Raw genomic sequence first — 23474 nt, forward strand, 5'->3', positions numbered from 1 at the left:
CAAGACATCAAACATACCTGTAAAGAATTCATTACAGGAATTTTGGGGCATTTTTGTTACTTTCTGTCCTTGCCCCTGACTAATGCCTGGAGCCTGGTTTAAACTTGACACGTCCCCTTTTTTGCAAGAGTTCATGGGCACAAAGTGACGTCTTTGAGGCTGTCGTCTAGCCTTCGCACATGCACATTTTTATAAGAATGTGATGCTATAGTAACAAATGTTGATGTTCGAGATGAATATAAGAAATATGGTTCTAATATAATTCATCTTCTAATACAGAATGTTCTCAGCAATTTACTTTGCTTATCTAATTTAGTCAGTGGTCCTCTCAGTAGTTTGCAACAAAAAATGGTCAGGACAGAATTATTGGAGGATTTGGCTGAGTATCATGCATAAAACTCTAGCAAGAAATGACAAACCTCTTACCTTGATCAAGGTTTCCAGCAGATTCTTACAGACCTGCTTCTTATCCCCATTGGTCATGTCCTTCTTTGTCATGAGCACCCGATATCTGCTGTAGAAATCTGGATACGTCCATCTGAGAATAGTCAATAGATATGAGAATATAAAAATGTAAAAAACCCAGATCACATAAAATTTATTTCAAACTTATTTTTGGCTTTAAAGATTTCTATAACTATTAAACACCATAAATTAGTGTGTTTCCATGTACAACACAAAACTGGTAACCATCAAAAATAAGCCTGAAGCAAAGAAAAAGCCCCAGTATAAAAACCTGACAACAAAATAAAACAAGAGTGTGTTTACATGTCTTCTTCGGTCTTGAAATGTAAGACACAATGAAACAGAAAACCGATAAAAGTATTTACATGCTAAGCAAAATCATGGTAATGCACAAAAATCTAGGTGCATATCGATCAGGTTTTGCTTAAACTATTTATGACCTTTCCCTAAACACAGTTTAAGACATTTACATTTCATTACACATTGTCAGGGTATTAAGCTTAATCATAAGTTTAGTGTCATTCATGTAAACGCATAAATTAGTTCTTTAATCATTTTTACCAGTCTTTACACTGCAAAGAATGCGGAGAAGCCATATCTGAAGCATTACGTATTTACACTGACATTTATAATGCAACAAAGAAGCAGCATAAATGTACTAACGCAGGAATTACAATCGTGGGAAGGAATGTATTATCAACAAAAAAGATCTGATTGTTGATTTTCATACATGTCCGACAGAAAGAAATGGGCACGTAGATTGACGTGACAATGGGAAAGACTGCATTTCAGTTTCACAGACCAAAGCCTAATCAGAGCCACCTCTAATATTAGGGGTTCTGAAGAGCCCTTTAGAGGAATGTATAGACCCATTACCTGGATGGATATCCAGCAGCACTGATACGGATGGTCTCCAGAACTCCACATGCTCGTAGTTGTTGAACAGCTCTTTTAGAATCGAATCTAGAGAAAGAAAGATGGTCAAGAGTGAATAACTACCTATAAAAGCAAAATAACAAATAATACTACACAAAGAAAATTTGATCAATAGATTTCCACAATATTGCTGGGAACAAAAAGTTAGGATCTCGAACCACTGGAGGCAAATCAGATCAGATCAGATGTTATCTAGACCTACCGGAGCTTTCTCTTAAGCATAGAGCACATCTCCCGTGAGAGAGGCATTGGGAAGCCTCACAGGGGGACCGGAGACTGTTTGACTCAGAGCTCTGTGACTGCCTGTTCATAACCTTAAGAGCATGTGACTGACAAAACCCTCTCAATTAAGAATCCCTGAAGGGGCCCTTGTCCTCAGGAATTTAAATAGAGGACAAGAACAGAACCAAACAAGAGTCTGACCTTTTTTCCAGACATTTTTTTTTAACAGATATACATTTTAGTTAGTATACAGGGTTCCTCACACCTTCTGAATACATTTTCTGACTTCTCCATGACTTCTAAAAATTTTAATCTCAGAGATTGCAATACCAAAAAGTAATTTCTAGCCATTTAAATACTTTAGAGCTGAGCATAACTAAAAGCAAATGTATTTTCACAGGAGAAATTTTGGTAACAATTTACAATACAATTTTATTTGTTACCACAAGTTAACTAAATTAGTTAACATGAAATAACAACTAATAATACTTTTACAGCACTTATTAATCTTGATTAATGATAATTTCAACAAATGCTGCAATATATTTTATATTAAATGGTTTATTATTTAGTTTGATTGTTGTACACACACTGAGGTGAACACCTGTTCACCTACTTATTCATTTGATTATCTAATCAGCCAATCATGTGGCAGCAGTGCAATACATACAATCATGCAGATACGTATCACAAGCTTCAGTTAATGTTCACATAAACCATCAGAATGAGGAAAAATGTAATCTAAGTGATCCAAATAAAGTGCTCAGTGAGCGTATGTTAACATTAACACATGTTAACAAGTTGTTTGTTAATTCCTTATGAACTAACATAAACAAAAAATGAGCAATTGTACATTTGTTTAACATTAGCCAAGATGAATAAATGCTGTAAAAAATAGATTCATTGTAAGTTCATGATTCCTTATTCATATACTAATTTTAACAAAGTCTTTTTGTAAAATCATACCAAAATTCTATAATTTTTCTATGATTTTATCGGATTTTGTTATTTTCCGTGACTTTTCCAGGCTGAGAAACCACAATTTTTTTAATTCTGTTGGAACCCTATTAGATCAGTAAACAATCTGCTAAATGCAATGGTTAACAGCATAAGACGCATTGGCATCTTTTTTGTAAGAAACATTTGCTTATATTTCAGTATTAGGAACAGTAGCTGTGTTTCAATCCAACTATTTTTATGCAAATCTTTAAATTGCACATAAGAAATCCTGAATGGAAAAGCTTGATATGCAAATAAACTCACAAACTTTGCTTACAACTTTAAATACTAGGAGGAGGTGGATATTGTAGAGTTTTGTATTAATTAAAATGTGAACATTAAGGTGATTGGAACTTTTTATTTGTAATATGATGACGTGTTTTGACCATTCCTGCAAGTGTTTGGTTAGGGAGTGGTGGTGGCATAGTGGTCTAAAGCACATAACTGTTAATCAGAAGGTCACTGGTTCGATCCCCATAGCCACCACCATTGTGTCCTTGAGCATGGCACTTAACTCCTGGTTACTCCGGGGGGATTGTCCCTGTAATAAGTGCTCTGTAAGTCACTTTTGAAAAGCGTCTGCCAAATGCATAAATGTAAATGGATGAGAAAGTGTTTGTGAATGTGCGATTACTTGATGTAACTGGTCTGACAAAAGGACAGACCTTCTTCAAACATAGCACTTGATATGCAGAAGTGTTTATGACACAGCTGGTCTTTAAAGTGGGTCCTTACTATCCGCCAGAAAAGTTTTAAGTGTGGGCGCTCCCAGGAATGCGAAGACATTTCAGCCAGTCAGTCTCCGGGCAGCATTTCATAAAACAAGGTACAATTGTTCCAATCCAATAATTGTTCCAGTAAATAAAATGTCTAATAAACCAGCATGACTCTAATGTTCTCAGGGAACTTTAAATGAATTTGCCATACACTACCACTCTATTTCTGGCCAAGAAACGTTAGATAAGTAGTAATAGATGAACAATACCAGCTTCAAGCAACAACACAGACAAACACACAAAACTTACACAAAAGCTTCCTTTACATCATTGGGTTTAATGCAGCGCACATAATGAGGAGTGGTCGCATTCAGTGTTTCCATCAGAAGATGTAGAGAGTTCCTGAACTATGGAAGAGAGAAACCAAAAACATGGTGGTATCAACAAGCTCATATAATAATTTTCTTTAAAATAAATAGGAATTCAGCTGATCCACACATATGGATGTCTAAATTTGGGCTTGGTGGTTCGGGTACTGTGCTAAGCCTCACCTGGGTGCCCACAGTTTTTCTGTGCTCACGGTTGTGGCCTTTTGGCATGGGCTTGGCGGCCCGGACGTTGATCTTGGAGGGCTTGGCAACTTCTTTACCATCCTGGAATAGATCCGCCACCAACTGGAACTAAACAAGTAATAGAAATGGAGTTAAAAGTGATATGATTTATCTCAGTCATGGCCTAGCGTTAGTACACATGGTCCAAAATATTGGGCAGTGCCACTCACCTTCATGCAGAAACAAGAAATAAATAAAAGAAACAAACAAATTGGTAGGGAATACAGCTAGATAAAATAACGAATACAATAATGTTACAGACAACATACTGTATCGAGAAAGCTCAACAATCCTAAAAGAGGTTATTTACTGTACTGTACGTACATATAGAAGTCGTCTAGGTTACTGTTGTAACCCCTGTTCCCTGATGGAGGGATGCCACTAAAACGGGGTGGGCGCCTGGTGAACTTAATCGCGTAGCCGAGTCAGATAGTCCTGGCCAGCCAGCGCGACGGGTTGGAGAGAGAAAGCCACACGTCCAAGCTCCGAGTGAGGGCCACTAAGGGGACGACCGCATTTGACGTACCCGGTGGGGCTTTGCAGTGGGGGGAGCAGGTAGTAATGCGTCGGGAGGCGAGGTTGCGTCTTTGCGAGGTTGCGAGGCATTTGTGCTGAGGAAAGGCTCAAAGCACTTACCTTGCTCCGCGTACCTGGCAGGGGGCGGGTTGGTGACTGAGGAGGAGGTCCTATGGAGACATCCTCTGGTTCGACCAAAGACATTCAACGCCAATGAGTAATGCTCTTTTAGAGAAAATAATCTTTTAGAGGTTATTGCTCTTTTAGAAGTGCTGTTGATTCGCCCAGGGCCGTAGACTACACAGGCGTACAGAGAAGATAAAAGCCGCTGGTAACGCGCCGTAAGATCCAACAGCATAGTTCTGCAGAGGTGAGGTAATCCTAAATAAGGTCTGTTTTTTGTGCAAGAAAGCTTGACTAACATAAGTGCCCATTAGGAAACAAAATTCAACAAAAGAGTAGAATGTTATTTTGTAAGCAACAGAATATCAATAGATGTCCTTCAGCACTGTTACTGCTGCCTGCTTTAAGAACCACAGTGAATTTTCAGTGGCATCACAGATGTATTACATCTTACATAAGATTCCCAGTTTTTAATTTTCTAAGTAGAACAGTGTATAATTCATATATTCAACTCCAGCAGCACATCAAAGCACTTTTGGAAGAGATTTAAAATCTACTCCCTGCAAGGCAGGCACACCGTGTTTTTCAATGCATTACTAATACCATCATCTTGCCAAGCGTAGGGAGTCTAAGACAGAATCCGGATTACACCATTACACCGCTGTCCCTGGAAAGCCTGATGGGACGATACTTATAAACAGAGCTACTGGACCAGCTACAAAACACAACTGAAATGTGCACAGCATGGATGAGTTGTATCATGATCAAAATGTATCAATCTTCACCGATTTTATATAAAAACGTACATAAGAAGGGCACTTTTAAACCAGATTAATCAATTTCCAACATACCATCTTTATATTAGACACAGTCTCATTAGAAATGACTGAAGTGAATTCAGTTACTTTGTTCTGCATTTGTAAATAAAACATCTCACTGAACAAGCCTAAAATCCTGAACAATACTACGGAGATACTTATTGAAATATATTAATACATAAATATCTAAATAAAGCCTGAGGAAACTCCAGACTGCAGTGTTGAAACTGTTATCTGATGCTTAAACTGAATGTCTTTTGCAGTGACACCTTAGTATGCTTTTGTGATTAAACCTAAAATCTGATTAAATTATCTGCAGATAATTTCAAGGATTAAGAGGGGGGATAAATGTTACAAAATTTAAATAACAAATTACAACAGTTTTCGTGTGTGTAAGAAACCTTACCTAACATTATAAACAGCCTTTAGGGAAAAGATACAAAAGTAAATATGGGACAGTCTCTGAATTTTAAACCTGACAGCATTTCAGATCTCTGCTGCAGGGAAGATTTTTGGCTTGTAACAGTTGATTTGCTGCTGTCTGCAAATTAATTTATCTCAGATTCCTACAGATGCTTTTGCCAAGAAACCTTCACACAAAACACTAAGAGAGCTCAGTGTTGACGCAGACAATGGATATCCTTTTAAATCTCAGCACTTAAGATGAATTTGGCTGTTTGTTAGTCAAGCTTTTTGACTGATACAGTGGATGCTAGGTGTGGACAAGGTCTGAAAAACAAACTTAGTCAATTAACCACTTAACCCTTAAATTCTCAAGTCTTAAGTGATTCAGGATCTCATTCCACCCCCTTTAATATTTTTATGAATATTTTATGTTATTGGAGTTGTGCTCGCTACCTCAAACTTACTCTTATGAATAGCATAAGTGTAACAAATGAACAGTGTGATATGGCTAATTGACATTTGGGTGTACTACTCAAAGTTGTATGTATATTTAGAATGTATATTATTGCTTTAGAAAATGCATATCTGTAATTTATGTGTTATGTTTAGATCAATATGTGTTTTACAGCCAGTTGTGTCTCATAAAATTTGTGGAAGTGGAAGTTATGAACCCAGTTCCATTATTTGTTGTATCATCACAGATATATAAGAAATAAAACATCAAAATATAAGAGAATATATTATTTTCTTATTGTCTTGAAAATGTTACACTATCTTGGCATTTTGTAGATCCATTTGTGATAGATATTCACTCAATGAACACTTTATTATTAACACCTATACACCTACTTATTCATGCAATTATCTAATCAGCCAATTGTGTGACAGCAGCGTGATGCATAATATCATGCATATACAGGAGCTTCAGTTAATGTTCATATCAACCATCAAAATGGGGTAAAAATGTGTTCCCCGTCTGACGCTCACTTCGACCTTGTGTTGAAGAAGCGACGCTATGGGTCTCTCTTGAGCGCCGAATATACCTCTGATCTATGAAAAAAGGCCAATGAGAATTTGGCGGACAGAATTTGCATACGGTATAAAGGCGGGGAAATTCTCACTGCGAGAACATGACCATGGCAACGTTGCGGTCACTGCTTTCAACCGAAGGAACGCCACTCCAGCCGCCCCCCGGTCGCTCCTTCTTCCCACAGGATTGAGGACGACGCGGCTGGCGATGGAGGCAATCTGGGGGTTGCAGCGGGCTCGGTTTTGCCGGGTATGTCCCCCCCCCCCCCGGCACGCTTGTTGACTTCCGTCCGGGCTCGAGGCAACAGCGGCTCACATCACAGCCAGCCTGCCTATCCTCTAGGGCCCCCCGAGCTGGATGAGCTTGCCGCTGCATCAAAGAGCGGTCCGGCAGCTGACGCGGATGACTCGTCTGGGCCGCTTTCGGGCCAGCACGCCCAGGCTGAGGCTGACGCACAGATGTCTGACATGTTCACACTCACACACTCGGCTCCCTGGATGACTCCTCCATAGCCCTGTGGGTCCACAATTCGGTGGAGGAATTCACCGACCCAATCCACTGCGGGTACTCAAATCTACCCTGTACTGGAATAGGTGCTCCACAGGTTAGGGCTCCTACATAGACATTCCGCCTGTGTGTATTTTCCGTGGTACAGTCTCCTTATAAGTGGACCCGCATATCCCTTTGGCAGTTCCCGCTGCCCCCCGGTTGCTGTGTCTGTAGCAACTCCTCCCTCCGAAGATGCGGGATCTACCACCGTGCCACTTCCACATGTGACCTAAAAGCCCACCTAAAAGCCCATGTGGTGTATTTCCCCACTTTTACCTCTCATTCTCTGGGCGGGTGTGGTCTCCGCAGGGTCTTTCCCCCCTGAAAGAATAGGAAACTGGGTAAGACCCCCTTCCCACGATGCGTGTAAGGGCCCCAGCCATTTTGCTCTATGCGAGAAACATAGAGAGAAAAGAGGCCCGGCTAGGCTCGGCCCATTCCCAGGTTGGCAAGCGTCACCTTGTTCCCCTGTCTAGGGTAACTATAAGGATTCCGACGACTTTATGGGGCATTGGGGAAGGGTACGTGCAGTTTGATACAGCTGGTCTTTTTGGCACGTCAAGTACCTGCCCACTCCTGTGTCAGCAGTACACGTACACGGCTCAGCGCATGGCGTGATTTAAATTGGACCCCTAGTGTTGCTTCTTCGACATAACATCGAAGTGAGCGACAGACGGGGGAATGTCTAGGTTACATATGTAACCTCCATTCTCTGATGGTGGGAACGAGATGTTGTGTCCTCCCGGCCACGTCGCTGAGCCGAGCCACTGTTGTGGCTGGACCATTTCCAGCTCCTCAGAAAAATCCTGAATGAAACAGACGCATTTCCCCGCCTTTATACCCGTATGTCTGGGGGCGGGACATGCAAATTCTGTCCGCCAACTTGTCATTGGCCTTTTTTCATAGATCAGAGGTATATATATATATATATATATATATATATATATATATATATATATATATAGCTCAAGCGATACCCCTAGTGTCGCTTCTTTGACACAACGTCTCATTCCCTCCATCAGGGAACAGAGGTAACATACGTAACCTAGACGATCTCAGTGATTTTGACTGTGGCATGATTGTTGGTGCCAAACGAACTGGTTTGAGAATTTATGTAACTGCAGATCTACTGTGACTTTAAAACACAACAGTCTCTAGAATTTATTCAGAATGGTGCCAAAAAAAACCAAAAAAATCTAGTGAGTGGCATTTCTGTCGGTGGAAATGCCTTGCTGATGAGAGAGGTCAATTGAGAATGGCCAGACTGGTTCGAGCTGACACAAAGGCTACGGTAACTCACATAACCACTCTGTACAATTGTAGTGAGCAGAATAGCATCTCAGAATGCACAACACGTAGAAACTTGAGGCGGATGGGCTACAACAGCAGAAGACCACATCGGTCACTTTATTAGGACCATAATGTTCCAAATAAAATGCTCAGTAAATGTATGTGCCATGTTGCTAAAGACCCAAGGTATGTAATAATGTTTGGTGAAACACCCATGTATTTAAGGATTAAACAGGTCAGACACCAAAACATGAGCAAAAGTGTGATTTCAAGATATAAACAGAGGCTTGGCTGGGTGTGGAACAGCTCAGGGGCTAAAGAAACATGACTGCGCTAATTTGTCTGTTGTCATAAACACCTTCCTGGAAAACATGACTAAACTGAAATGCGTGTTTAAAGAGTGTCTCACTCAACCGTAGGGATGGGCATTTTGGTAATTTTGTATGTATGTATATGTACATATACTGTAGGCCAGACAGAAGTCTAAACTGCTGGATTGCATCTCGTTGTTGTTCAAGTGTCTCAGATATTCATTATTTATGTTGTTATAATGCAATGGCATAAAAACAATGGCATAATAAATATGTAATGCAATATTTTGTCATTACGCGAAGACTGGCTGCAATTATCAGTGTGTACCACTGTTTTCATCGTAGCTAGTTGAACCATATATTTGCAAACCATGGTTGGCTTGACCATATATGCCATAACCATCATGTTTTTAATACACTGTGTAAAGTTGAAAATAGTTTTTAAGACTCTACATTCTGTTCCATTAAACTGTGCTCCATCTTGCTGTTTGGAAGAACTTTCCTGGTGTGTGTGCGTGTGCTTCTCTAGAATGTTGAGCACTGTCTCTACCCCAAACAGAAAGTCAAGGTTCACCATGTTTGAATCTTGTTGCTGTGATGATACAGACTGCAAGGTATTGCTGAAAATCATGACAATCAGTCTCAAAATTTAAAATTAGACCTTTGACCTGTATATGTATAGTTGTCTCTGAATTTCAAATTTTGTGAAATGTCCCATCAGGCATGATTATTATGGATCTTAATTGTTTTGATAGATCATTACTGTCACTTCACAGTACTCGAGTACTCGTGCCCATCCCTACTCTATAGAACACCAATTTTGTGATAATGTTTTCTACTTCTATATACAGATTTTTACAATCTTTATAGGAATCAGGTGGTCCAATCATTTTGTATTGGTTTGTAACAGGAGTAAGACTTGAGTGTTGTGGTAATACAGTCAGATTAAGGTGGAAAACAGTGAAATTTTTCCCCCAGTATGTTTACTGTGAACATTTTGTTTATTTGAGGATTGATTAAAAAATTAGTGTACGGGTGTGTATGCCGCCTTACCTGAACATTGTTAACTAATACAGTAATAAAATGGTAAATTAATGATCTTGAAATTAAGATATTCAAATACAAGGTGTGCAATTTGTGTGAGGTGAGCTAATAGTTATAGTTTGTTGATGCATCATTTAAATGATAAAATTACCAATTAAATTAAACCATTGTTTAATTCTTTCTTAACCAGTAACAAGAGCTCACCTGGCTGGCCTTGAGGATGTTTATCTGCTCCTCATAGACAGTGTCCCTGTTCTTCTCCAGGAAGCCATCACAAAGATACTCAACCTGCAAGGGATGACATCAGATCACAGGAGTGAAACTTAAATATCAACACCACACTGAAAATCACAAGTTACATCTTTTTTGAGATTACACATGAGAAGCATAAAACTTCAACAACAGCAAGTTCAGCATGGACCAGAATTATTTATTTTTGTTGCAATCATCTTTGTATTGGTGGTTGTTTTCGCTGTGGTCACCCAATATGGCCATTCCCGATTAGTAGAGAGCAGGGTACCCAAAGGCCAATATAATGCTAATGTACATGTTATATAATGATACAATTTAAATACAGCAATTAAGATTAAATGTGCTGTAAGCATTTTTTTATGAAATGCCAATCAGAAGACTTTGAGGAGCTTTCAATCAGTCAATCATTTTGCACGTTCACTGGGGAGCCCATATATGAAGAAACTTCTTTAAAAAAACCTTTTCTTAAAAAAAAACCTTTTCCTAAAAAACTCTGTTAGAAATCGCCTCCGGACAAACTGTGTAACATAGCCTTCTAACACAAGCACACAATGTCCTAATTTCCACAAAAGTATTGAAGTCATGTTATGCAAGTATTATTTCTGATCTAATTGTGAAGTTTTGCAATTTTAACTTTAGACCTTTTGAATTATAATGAGCATACTTGCTTCTGCAGTAAAGCAATAACTCATAAAGCCTTGTTGGGTGTAGCCTAGGAGTTGCTAGTACTTACTGTGCAGGTTTTGTCATATAATGCAACCCTAGCATTAATTCCTCCCATTAATGACTAAGAATGCGATTATGTACAGTACTTTTCATATCATGGTATCTGTGTGATTAAGGGAATTAAAATTACGACATTTTAAGACCTTTACAGTAAATGAAAAACAAAAAAGAAAAAAAAGAAAAGCAAATAAAAATCAGTGTGAAAAAATTCAGTATATAGACTTTACACTCCAGTACAGAATATGAATTGGTGCGTTTACCACAAAATGGTACATTTATGAAGACTTTTTTTATGCAGCACAGTGTATTGCACAATCAAGAATTTAATATTGATTATCATGGGCAGCAAAAAAATTATAATAATCTACGAAGATTGACGAATATCAAGTTTGACATTTAATATTTGTCTCTATGCTTTTTAAGCCTACATTTATGACATTTTAATACATTTCTGCAGACACTCTGCCATATAGAAAAGATTATTTGTCACAGATGATATTGTAAAAAGAGTTTTAAACAGTTAAAAAGGACTTGACTGGTCTAATAAACATCCTAGGGTGGCTGATATCTTAAAGGAATGTTCCGGGTTCAGAACAAGTTAAGTTTGATTGAAATCATTTGAGGCATAATGTTGATTACCACAAAAATAAATTGACTCGTTCCTCCTTTTCTTAAAAAAAAATAAAACTAATTCTTGGTTCCAGTTTGGCACTTATAATGGAAGTGAATGGAGGAAAATTTTGGGATGTACAAATACTCACGGTTACAAAATTCTAGCCACAAGACATACAGGATAGTCTTGTAAACATGATTTTAGGGTGATAAAATCATGTGCAACCCTTTTCTGTGTAAAGTTATAGCCAATTTTACTAATTCATTACGATGACAATGTAATGTCAACAAACCCTAAAATTAAGGTTAAAATTATGATTTAAATTACATTTACAACTACATGTGACAGAAAGGAGAAACGAGTCGAAATACATTTTTTTTGTGGTACTCAACATTATTCCACGAATGTTGTCGATTGCGCTCAACATGTATTGAACCTGGAACTTTCCTTTAATATCACATCAGCTATGTAGACAAAACAGAACATCCTGAGCCTTACAGCCTTTACCTGCTTAAACTATGCTGAACTCACCCTATCTGCAAAGTGGACCACAATGAAGGAGCGGTTGGACATTCTGGGCTTCTCAAATTGCTCGCTGCGTGTGTGCTGGCTGTACAGCTTTTGCGCCCAGTTCTGATCGGTTCCTTTGGGCACCTGTGGGAGACAAAAATGTTTGAAATCTAGAGGACTGAAAATACCAGCTCCTTTATTTGGGTTACCTGTAGCAGAAACAGAAAATTCATGCTTTTGAAGTTGCTTATTCTCAAAAACATCAAAGAACTTTATTGCCAGACTGGAAGGAGTAAATAAATAATTCTTTCATTCTGAAGAGGTGTTTAAAACTAAATGAGATGCTCTGTTGTGGGAGCTATTTACACAACATGCCTTTCAAATTCTCTTTATCATCTTCTCAACAACTGTTCTCCTTCTACTCAATCCTTACCTTACACTCCTCGTCGAGAAGATCCAGGATGCCGAGCTTGGCTTCAATGAGGTCAATGCATGGCTGGTTATCATAAAAATCTATAAGTGTCCAGGGGATCTGCTCCTTCATATACTCCTCTTGCTCCAGTTTAAACACATGCTGAAGGGAATTAGATGAAGTATTGAAGGTGAGCTATTCACATTATGATCAATGAATCAAATATTAAAGACCCAATTAAATAAAAAGGAGAGTTTTGTGGTTAATTTATTTCATTTGAGACTATCAACAAGTGTAGTCTTCAATTTGACAAGATTATCTTTTAGCTTATTAACATTGTTTATTTATTACAAATGTATTTACAGTCTTCCTTTTCTGCGAAAATGGGCTGAAAATATTTATGACTCATCTTGCACTCTATACATTCTTGTCCAATCAAATGCTCTCTAAAATGAAAATGTTCCTCCTCCTAATACTACCTGACACTGAATAGCATTAGCAGAGTTAATCTCATCTACGAAATTTCTGACAAAAATGTTCGCCAAAGATTTTTCTATTTCATCAATGACAAATACACATCATGACAATAATTAAAAGATTTTTTAAAGCACTCTTGACAATAAAATTACGAGAAAATAAATATACCGCAAGATATTAACAATGCAATATAACACTGTTTCAGTTTGACACACACTTTTGTCATTTTATACATTATTGTCAACTAAAATATGTTATTTTTGTAGACTAGTCAGAGTAAAATGGACAAAAATTACGAAAAGAAAGTGTGAATTACGAAATTTAAAAGACAAAAATTATCGCTTAAACAAAACTGTGTAAGAATACTGAGCAATAGCAAGTAGCAAATCATGGTTCACGGCTGTGACATAACTAAACCCTTTTTGCCCTTTGACATGTCCCACCCCAACCTTCTATATCAGTATGAAATACATCAAAAGAGGAAAGAAAACTGCACTCGTCAAGTGATTTTATGGGGTCTTCAAATCTGAGACTAAATACAGCCAAGAATCTCAAAACTAATAAATTACACTATTAAGCATATGAATGTGATACAACATTACTGACCGAGTTGAACTGCTGCTGTAGTTTCTCATTGGCATAGTTAATACAGAATTGCTCAAAGCTGTTGATCTCGAATGTTTCAAATCTGTTGAGAGATAATGACATAATAATTGCACCAGTGTCCCAAATCCTCCACATTTGCCTGAAAACAACCTGAAAATTTTCCATGCTTTTCTCTGCATCATCTAGCTTGGCATCTGCTTATTTATTCTAGTGCTAATCAATACTTTCCCCTGCTGAGAGGATGTAATTAGTCCCTAAGTCAGAAAGGCTCTCACAGGCAAAAGCTGACTCTATAAAGTTAATGAGTTTTCTGCTAAGGGAAGGTCAAAATACAAGCACATGACAGGAAGCTGGAGAGGGGATTTGCAATGTTCCACAGAGGCACACGATTGGTCCTATGAAAGAATGCACAAAAAGGAGCACAACAGATATTAAACTCCACATCATGTGCTCTGATATTACACCTTTTCAGTGAGGAGGACTAATCTGGGCAGGACATCACACTGTGACTCCTCTAATCTAATCTGATTCTGTGAATTTTTCACGTCACTTTTCATCTTAATGTTTATGGAAGAATCCCTCTCTATGGCATTTAACTCACACCAAATGTGTGTTAGCATAATATGGATATGGCAACCTCTTTCACAGTGTAATTAAAATTAGGAAAAATTAAGATTTTGTTTTCTCCCTTGTACATTCCGATAATTTTAAACCAAAAATCTTTGTAAAAAAAAAAAAAAAAAAAAAAGTAATTGGAAACGTTTTGCTTCAACTACCCACCCGTAGATATCCAGCACGCCGATAAATGAGTGTTGTTTGGTGGAGGTGTGCAGGGCCTTATTAATATGCTCTACGATCCAGTCAAAGAGGTGGGCATAGATGTGTTTGGCAAGGGCATCTCGGGCATTGACTGCCTGGGCATATGCCATGTTCTTCACATAAGTCTCGGAAGTGGTCACCAGCTTCCTGCGGCAGAGCCAGTGCTCCATCTGCTCCTGCTCGATACCCAGTAGCCGACAGAAATGCTGCAGGTGAGTGTCATCCCTCTGCAGGACAAAAAACAGGTTGGTATTATTTTTTTATTCAATTTTTTCACTCACCATATTATGCCAACAATAAAATTTGTAATGAAAAAACATGTATTAGAAAATTAGAATTAGAAAAATGCATTTTCACAAGTAACAGACTTTTGAACCTCATATGCTGTTTATGGACAAGTACATATTAAATCAGATACCTATTGTTGTGCTTGAAGAGGGAACACTTTACAATAAGGTTCCAATTGTTAACATATACATGTAAGTTAGATAAGTTAACATGAACGAACAATGAACAACTCTTGTACAGCATTTATTAATCTTAGTTAAATTTACTAACTAAAATACTGAGAAGTAGAACCTTTGAAGACCCTCTTTTGACCAAATCCCAAAGGAAAAATAATTCTCTAGAAAATATCTACAAAGTATTTAGAATACATTTTTTATATGTTGGAACACTTTTACAACATAAAACATTATGTAACATTTACAAACATTAAACCTCAAATTTCTGTTATTTTCTATACCATTGCTTTTCCCACCGGTGGTCATGAAATGAGCTCTGCCACAAATCCCATTGCAAAAATAATCAATTTAAAACCTCTCGCTCAAAAAAAAAAAAGACAATTCTCTTATTATTTACTCCCCTTTATGCCATCCCAGATGTGTTTGACTTTCTTTCTTCTGCTGAACACAAACAAAGATATTGTAGAAATATCTCAGCTCTGTAGGTCCATACAACACGTGTCAATAGGGTCCAAAGCTTTGAAGCTCTAAAATGCACATAAAGGTAACAAAGTAATCCTTAAGTGGTTTAATTAATGTCTTCTGACGAAATCTAATTGGTTTTGGATGAGAACAGACCAAAATGTAACTCCTTTTTCAATATAAATCTTGTAATTGCAATCTACAGGAAAGAATGCCAATGAGACTGCTGATATCAAGATTTACAGTAAAAAAGGATGCTACTTAAGTATGCTTTTTGAAGCTTCAAGGTTTTGTACCATGATGACGTGCATTGTATGGAATTACAGAGCTGAGGTATTCTTATAAAAATCTTTGAGTTCAGCAGAAGAAAGAAAGTCAAGGGATGGCATGAGGGTGAATAAATTATAAGAGAATTTTCATTTTTGGGGGAACACTACCTTTAATTGTTTATGGTACTTCCCAAAGATTTGTTAAGTATTGTTATATAAACATCTAAGGAAATTAATATGGATAAAATGGGGATAAAATTTGAATGACTCTGGCAGACACATTACAAAGTTTCCGTCCTCCCAACCAAGGTTTATGCTTGTTTATGCTGTAATCACGATTAAGATTTAATTTTTTTTTTTTTACTTTTTTAATCGCATACATTAATGTGTTAATTCTGACATCTCCAGTATTTTTATAAACTATCATTAACAAAGATAAATAAATGCTGTAAACATTATATTGATAATTGTTTGTTCATGATAGCTAATGCATTAACTAATGTTACACTTGAAGATCACATTTACTTGCAACTAAGTGTCTCAAACAAAGCAAAGTGGCATCAAACAAGCATGAATTTGTTTTAAAGTGGATTCATAAAAACCTGTGTATTCGGACTCGTGGAAATTGTAAAGCAGTCAGCGAATTAGATTAGAGCATGTGCTTTTGAAAAAAATCTTTTGTGTGCAATATGAATCAATGGTCCAATAATGTTATGTCGGTGTGCCATCTGAGGCTGACACTATAAAACAAATAACATGGTATAAACAGGGCATGTTATTTGCTGCGCACTAACATTGATATGGCAGGTTTCTCCATCTCTCTCTGACACAATCTCCACGTTACCCAGGTGCAAGATGGAGGCAATAATCTTAAAGATGCTCAATTGATGAACCTCTTTCACACCTGTACAATACACAAAGTCACTATGTTAAATATGTATGCAAGACATGCACTCTGGTTTTGCTATATTGTTGGTCTTAATTCATTTAACTGGATGAATTTGATGTTAATTATTTTAATTCTCACCAATCAGCGTGAGAGCCTCTCTTGTCTTCACAAGGTCTTCTGCATCATTCACTCCCTCAATGAATATGTTTTCACCAAGAGAAGTGTAGGTGAAGTCTTCTGCGCTGGCTAAAACATGAGGGTGAACAAACAGCTTTCATGAGTAAGACTTTAGAATGTCACTAGCACAATAACAATAGTAGGACTATAGAAATACAGGTATTAAAGTCAACTTGAATTGGCATTTGCAACCCATTTTACTTCTGTAATATGACGTATTCCAGAGTGAGAAAGAATTTAGGTTGGGGTCTTTATTTTATCCATTGGTAATGGATTGGTTAAATTGATTGCCATCACCTTTATTACCTTTACCTTAATCAGCATTAAATTACTTCGCAAACTATTGAGAAGATTTTAGAAAGGCTATATTACCTACAACAGTAGCCTAAAACAAGTCCTAAGCAGTCGAAAAGGCAGTTATTACAATCTGATTAAAGATTACAAACAGTTTGTTCTTTTAAATATTGTGCACTGATGAATCTTGTACAATAACACAAGGAACATGTGTTAAGAAAGTAAATATGGTCAATTCTGACTTCATGTTGACTTGAAACTAAACAGTGGGTTACTGGGACACTTACTCAAGACAAGATCTGTAAATTCTGCAAGAGATGATGATGCACAGAGCTGGTAGAAAATATGGTAGTTCCTCTCTTCCTCAGCCTAAAGAAATTACGATTTTCAGCATAGGGAAAACCACTTTATAAAGTCAACTGATGAACTTACAGGCTTGTACAAAAGCAGCAATTAAAGCTTAAAGTTACACAATACACACCTGAAATACTACTCTAGACTTCTCAAGAAGATATGTTCGCATGTTGGCACCAATGATGTGAAATCTCTTATCAAAACCAATCTGGATGTATTTCCCAAAGCGGCTGCTGTTGTCATTACGGGTGGTTTTTGCATTTCCAATGGCCTGCACAAAGAATGTTTATTATACATTTATTTTACTTGAAAGACCAAATGATCAAATCATAGTATGTGAGCAGTGCAGAGTGGGAGAAACCTGGAATGGGGTTGGAGAGTAATCATTACAGAATACTTTAAACAGAGAGTGAAAATCATTGTTGCTCCACTCTATTCAAAAGAGAAACATATAATGTGTTTGAGGATGTGTAAAATCTATATTGTTGCATCCCTTGCAATAAGTAATTTCAGGTCATTTGTTTGTCTGAGTTAAGATGCTTTGTGTCATCTGTAGCATCACTGTAGGATAATCTGCCTATCTCTCTCTTTCTTTCTCTCTCTGTGTCCTAAGAGGCCCTTCTAACGCTAGTGCTCATTTCCACTGTAATGATATCTCTAAATTGACTGAGATTTGGCCACTCTCTTTGGCACACAGATTATCTTCCTGAAGGGTATGCGATTGCTGTGCTCTTATCAGTTCAAACAGGCCTGGTGATCCTTGAGTTTAATTTCACAAGTGTGTCAGTGCTGTAATGAGATTGTTAAGCGAGGGCACCTTTACAGCCAAAGATGCTGCAAACATGATGGCAATACTTGGTAGTACAACTTTTTTAGATCTACACAGTTATTTTAGCAATTACTGATGCTCAAAAATGAAAATTCTTGGCCGAAACCAAACATTTCAGGACAAACAGGGCCGAAAACCGAAACAAAAAGTAAAAATGCTCATTTTATGTTAGTAATAACTAAATGATTAAGTGGTTACCCTGTTTATCCTTTAGTTGCCATTACTACAATAACTCATAACAATATTAAATAACATAAAAACTCAAAACGTAATAAAAATATGCTTAATTTTTATGTTAAAAAATAGCAATTATGCATGTGTTGTTCAAAGTAATATTGACCGTAATCAAATTATCATATTTGGCCAAAAATTTTAAGTGACAGAAAATGTGGTTTTAGACCAGAAACATTTTATGAAAGTACAGTAGTGGCCAGGGCTGGACTGGCAAGAGAAATTGGCCAAATGGACTGGCATGGCAACTGGCCAAACTGGGGGTGAGGGATGAGCCAATAGTTGTAAAGGGGGGGTGGGGGTGGGGTGTTCGCTGTCGTTTTCTGCATATCGCAATGGCGTTTTGTGGTCCATTCTGCATAACGTGGTGGCTCATTTTTGTATAATGCTGCCCATTCGGCACGTTTCACAGTGACCCACCGGCCCGCTCGGTTCTCCCGATGGCCAGTCCGCTCCCGATTGGCCCCAAAGAACGTCGGCCCACCAAGAAAATGCGCGGTATGCCATATTACCAGTCCAGTCCTGGTAGTGGCAAAAAAATATTGGTACCCATGGTAAATATAAAAATAAAAAAAAATCTGCATTGTTTATCCTTTCATTCAAAATATTTACAAAAATCAAAGTAAAAAAGTAAAACAATTAAAATGGGGGAAATATCTCATTATTAAATAAATATTTTTCTCCAAAATGCATTTGCCATATGAGTCTTAGATAAGATAAGAGTCTTCTTTTATAATGCCTAATGATGTTGGAGAATACCTGGCAAGGAATCGTCCATACAGAATCTCTACAGATCCTTCAAATTCAGAGGTCCACACTGGCGGACTCTCCTCTTCAGTTCACCCCACAGGTTATCTATGGGGTTCAGGTCAGGGGACTTGGATGGCCATGGCAGGACGTTGATTTTGTGGCCAGTGAACCATTTTTATGTTGATTTTGATGTTTGTTTTGGACAGTTGTCCTGCTGGAAGATCCAACCAGGGCCCATTGTAAGCTTTCTGGCAGAGGCAATCAGGTTTTGATTTTTTTTTATCATTTTGTATTTGATAGAGTCTGTGATGCCATGTATCCGAACAAGATGCCCAGGACTGTCCCACAACATTCAAGATGCAGCACCACATTTAACCGTGGGCATTGGGTACTTCTTCATCTCTGTCAGCGCCAAAACCATCTCTTGTGTTTGCTGCCAAAAAGCTCTTTTTTTTATCTGACCATAGAACCCTGCCGCATTTGAAGTTCCAGTAGTGTCTGGCAAACTGAAGATGCTTGAATTTGTTTTTAGATGAGAGCAGAGACCCTCCCAAACAACTTTTGGTTATGTGGGTGATGTCTGATTTTTTTATTTTAGATTTTCTGAGCCCAAGACCCAACTAATGCAATTAGTGCAATTCTTCAGCTGTGTTCCTTGGAGATTCTTTGGCCACTTGAACCATCCTCCTCACTGTGCATGGAGACAATATAGACACACATCCTTTTCCAGGCCAATTCTTGAGATCTCCAGTTGATTGGAACATATTATTCATTGCGCTGATGGTGGAAATGGGTATTTCTAGTCACCCAGGTGCACTAAACAAATGTAAAATATGAAGGGGAATATACTTCAGATATATTTTACTCATAAGAATATCTAGGGGTGCCAATAATTGTGACCAACATGTTTTGGAGAAAAATATGTATTTAATAATGAATTCAATTGTTCTAATTCAATTAAAGATTTGATTTTTGTAAAAAAAAATATTAAAGATCAAAAGAATAAACAATGCAGATTTTTTCACAGCCTTTTTTGCTCATATTTACCATGGGTGCCAGTATTTTTGGCCATTACTGTATGTTTGCAGAGGTGAGCGCTTGGCTCAAGTATTGTAAACATTTGGTCTGGTTGAACCTACATATTGAGCGTTCTTGCATTACTGTGAACGTAACAAACCTCAGTACTAGAGCTGCACAATTAAATTAAATTAAATCGAAATTGCGATAGTCTGCTCACTTCAAAGTTAACAGTATGTGCGCTGCTCTATAGTGTTTACAGTGTTTTCAGCGTAGTTCTGTGCTCCACAACTCTCATGCTCAGATGTGCTCCAAGTTCATATTAGCTGAGTGTGACATAAAGCATAATTGGCATAAAATGTAGTTAATCCAAAAATGTTTGACTGCTACAAGTCCCCAAAAAAAAGCCCCATGGCTCTGGTATTTTTAGACAGAGGAGATGTTAAAATGAGGAGCACGATATACAGCAATGAGCTACACATAGAAAATCTTTCTGCAGTTGTCCGCATAAAATAAATGCTTGATGTTTTAGAACTCTTTGGTTTAACAAAGCAATGCCGTGTGCAAGTTAAGATTTTATTACAGAAATATATTGTAAAAAATAATAATATTACTATTGTATGATAATGCTAATAATAATAATTATTATAATAAATATAATATAATAATATTAAAATAATATAATATTCAATTTGACAGGGTTCCAAAAAATTATGATAATAAATAGTAGGCTGAGCCCCTATCATAAATTGGACAAAAACAGGTATATATTGGACAGGTACAATGTAAATATGAATAGGAGAATTGTTTTTTTTCCCTCTCTTTGTTGCACTGTTTTATTTATTTCTTTGCTTGTGGCTGAAGTGAAATAGTTATGAGTTTAGTTCTTTTTGAGAGGACTCAAGTGTGAACCCTCAAAGAGTCTTTTTATTAGCAGGGCAATGCATTATCAAATTATAGTCATGAGGAATCACTTAATAGTTTTTTTATTAATTATATCTCAGTTAAAATCGCAATATGACTTTTTATCCAAATCATAAAACCCTACTCCCTGGCAACACTGAGAATGCAATGCACGTTTGCGTTGTGTTATGAACTGAAAAATGACACATTTTGGAATGCAACTACACACCAAATATAGTTTGCGAAGCTAGAAGCAACTGTATTCATGTGCTTATGTGAAGTATGTTTTGTCCTTTAATCAATGCTTTGTAATCATTACGCCAAGACACTGCACAGATTTTGGAGTCTCATTTTCACAAATGATTCATACCTCCATAATGGGGCTGGAGGCAAGTACTTTCTCTTCGACGTTGGTGTCGTTGGCTGAACCCCCTACTGTGGCGAAGAAGCGCATGGCGTACTTTGCAGAAACGGTTTTACCAGCTCCAGACTCTCCGCTCACGATTATCGACTGGTTCTTCTCATCTCTGTGAAAGAAAGATTAGGTTAATATACAGAAATAGTAATGAACATCTGCACTGCTCTATATGATAAATACAGAATTTATTTTTTGTCCATCATAGAATACATTTCAAATAAAGTTCAATCAGTCGTGTGAAACTTTCAGTAATAGCTTCAGTGATTATAATGTAATGGGAGCATTATAGTACCGTTGTGTTGCTCGCTTTGAATAACAGTTTTGTCATTCATGCTGCAAAAAGAGCCATTGTGATCATTTAGTCTTGATTTACTTGTGTGAAAAAAAAAAATACATTTGTTTTGGATGTGTACATAAGGAATTATGGCATGCTGTTGTCTACCAAAAAATAAGTATTTTAATGTAAATCCGTTAAGCATAATAATAAAGATGATTACAATCTCAAGCAATTTCAAGGGAAATTATGATTTTTGTCATAATCAAGTCTGAATAATGGTCTGACATCTCCGATCATAACACATCAACACATTCAGCCTCCAGTCACCCTCAACAAATAGCCCATATGCACCACATGAACACTTCCCTGAAGAGCTTCCTCAAGAAAAAACAAAACTGAGCAAAGGGCCACTTTTGACACTCTTTACTAATTGACATCTCCATTCATTCTAACTGGCATGTGTCAAACCTGAACTAAATAATCAATCAAATACCACATATGCTTAGATATCCTCCTTGAGACTATGTTGTGCCTCTCACTATTTCTTCCCTATGCTTTCAGCTTATTTTGGGTCTTGATCATTACACAAGTCATGGTGCCACAGCGTGGGAAGTTTAACTTGAGCTTAAACCTGATGTGAAAATGGCTTTGTCTTTTGTTTCAAGCAACAAAAAAACATGTAACACAAAAGGCAAGGGGAATTAAGTTGCATACACTGTGATTAACCGCCCACTCAATCCATTATTAAGCCAGACTTGAACTTTCACATTACTCACAGATTTCAAAGCATATGATGAAATTTCCTGTTTACAAGCAGTGGGAATCTATTATTGCACTGAAACTTCGCTCTTTGTTATAAAACAATGTGTAGCTCAAACATTCACCTGATGATGATAACAACTTCCTGAGGATTAATAAAACAGTAGTGTTTTTGCATCACTATTCAGGAGAATTTTTATTTTTTTAAATCAATCAGTCTGTATCATGAAATGAATCGGTCAGACAACTGACGTCCTCAGTGAATCAGCTCAAATAGATTGATGTTAACCAGATCAGATTGATGTCATACTCAAAAAAAGAGTAAAGAACTGTGTGATGCATGCTTTTTAATGCAATGTTAAATATTAAAATGTATATGCTATAAAACTTAAATAAATGTAATTAATGACTGTTTTTGCACATAACAAGTGTAGTTAAAGATACACATCAGAGTTTCACTAAAATATACACTCAAACATACACTCAATGAGCACTTTATTAGGAACACCTACACCTACTTATTAATGTGATTTTCTAATCATCCAATTGTGTGGCAGCATTAAAATGCATACAAACATTTCGATACAGGTTTCAATTAAGCTTCATTTAATATTCACATCAACCATCAGAATGGGGAAAAATGTGATCTCAGTGATTTATACCGTGGCATGATTGTTGGTGCCAGGTTTGAGTATTTCTGTAACTGCTGATCTCCTGAGATTTTTTACACACAAAAGTCTCTAGGGTTTACTCAGAATGCTGCAAAAACATCCAGTGAGCGGCAGATATGTGGACGAAAATGCCTTATTGATGAGAGAGGTCAATGGAGAATGGCCAGACTGGTTTGAGCTGACAGAAAGGCTACGTTAACTCAGCATCTCAGAATGATCAACATCTTGAGGCAGATGGACTACAATTGCAGAAGACCATG

The 23474-nt window shown here is 37.3% G+C and overlaps 1 protein-coding gene across 3 annotated transcripts in view; it reads right to left on the bottom strand.

Moving 5' to 3' along the window:
* Positions 1 to 23474, bottom strand: part of myo5b (myosin VB) — a 92594-nt gene that overhangs the window by 23223 nt on the left and 45897 nt on the right. For all 3 annotated transcript variants that reach the window (XM_052104034.1, XM_052104037.1, XM_052104035.1), the window contains exons 5-18: positions 21460 to 21616; positions 17487 to 17630; positions 17293 to 17374; positions 16673 to 16780; positions 16440 to 16549; positions 14412 to 14677; positions 13632 to 13713; positions 12570 to 12710; positions 12158 to 12280; positions 10240 to 10323; positions 3890 to 4018; positions 3648 to 3745; positions 1342 to 1428; positions 427 to 538 (exon numbers count right to left, since the gene is read on the bottom strand). In XM_052104034.1, the coding sequence (XP_051959994.1) occupies positions 427 to 538; positions 1342 to 1428; positions 3648 to 3745; positions 3890 to 4018; positions 10240 to 10323; positions 12158 to 12280; positions 12570 to 12710; positions 13632 to 13713; positions 14412 to 14677; positions 16440 to 16549; positions 16673 to 16780; positions 17293 to 17374; positions 17487 to 17630; positions 21460 to 21616 (1723 nt within the window). The remainder of the gene's footprint in view (positions 1 to 426; positions 539 to 1341; positions 1429 to 3647; positions 3746 to 3889; positions 4019 to 10239; positions 10324 to 12157; positions 12281 to 12569; positions 12711 to 13631; positions 13714 to 14411; positions 14678 to 16439; positions 16550 to 16672; positions 16781 to 17292; positions 17375 to 17486; positions 17631 to 21459; positions 21617 to 23474) is intronic.

The sequence above is a fragment of the Xyrauchen texanus genome, chromosome 34 (assembly GCF_025860055.1).
Source record: "Xyrauchen texanus isolate HMW12.3.18 chromosome 34, RBS_HiC_50CHRs, whole genome shotgun sequence".
In the NCBI taxonomy this organism is placed as follows: domain Eukaryota; kingdom Metazoa; phylum Chordata; class Actinopteri; order Cypriniformes; family Catostomidae; genus Xyrauchen; species Xyrauchen texanus.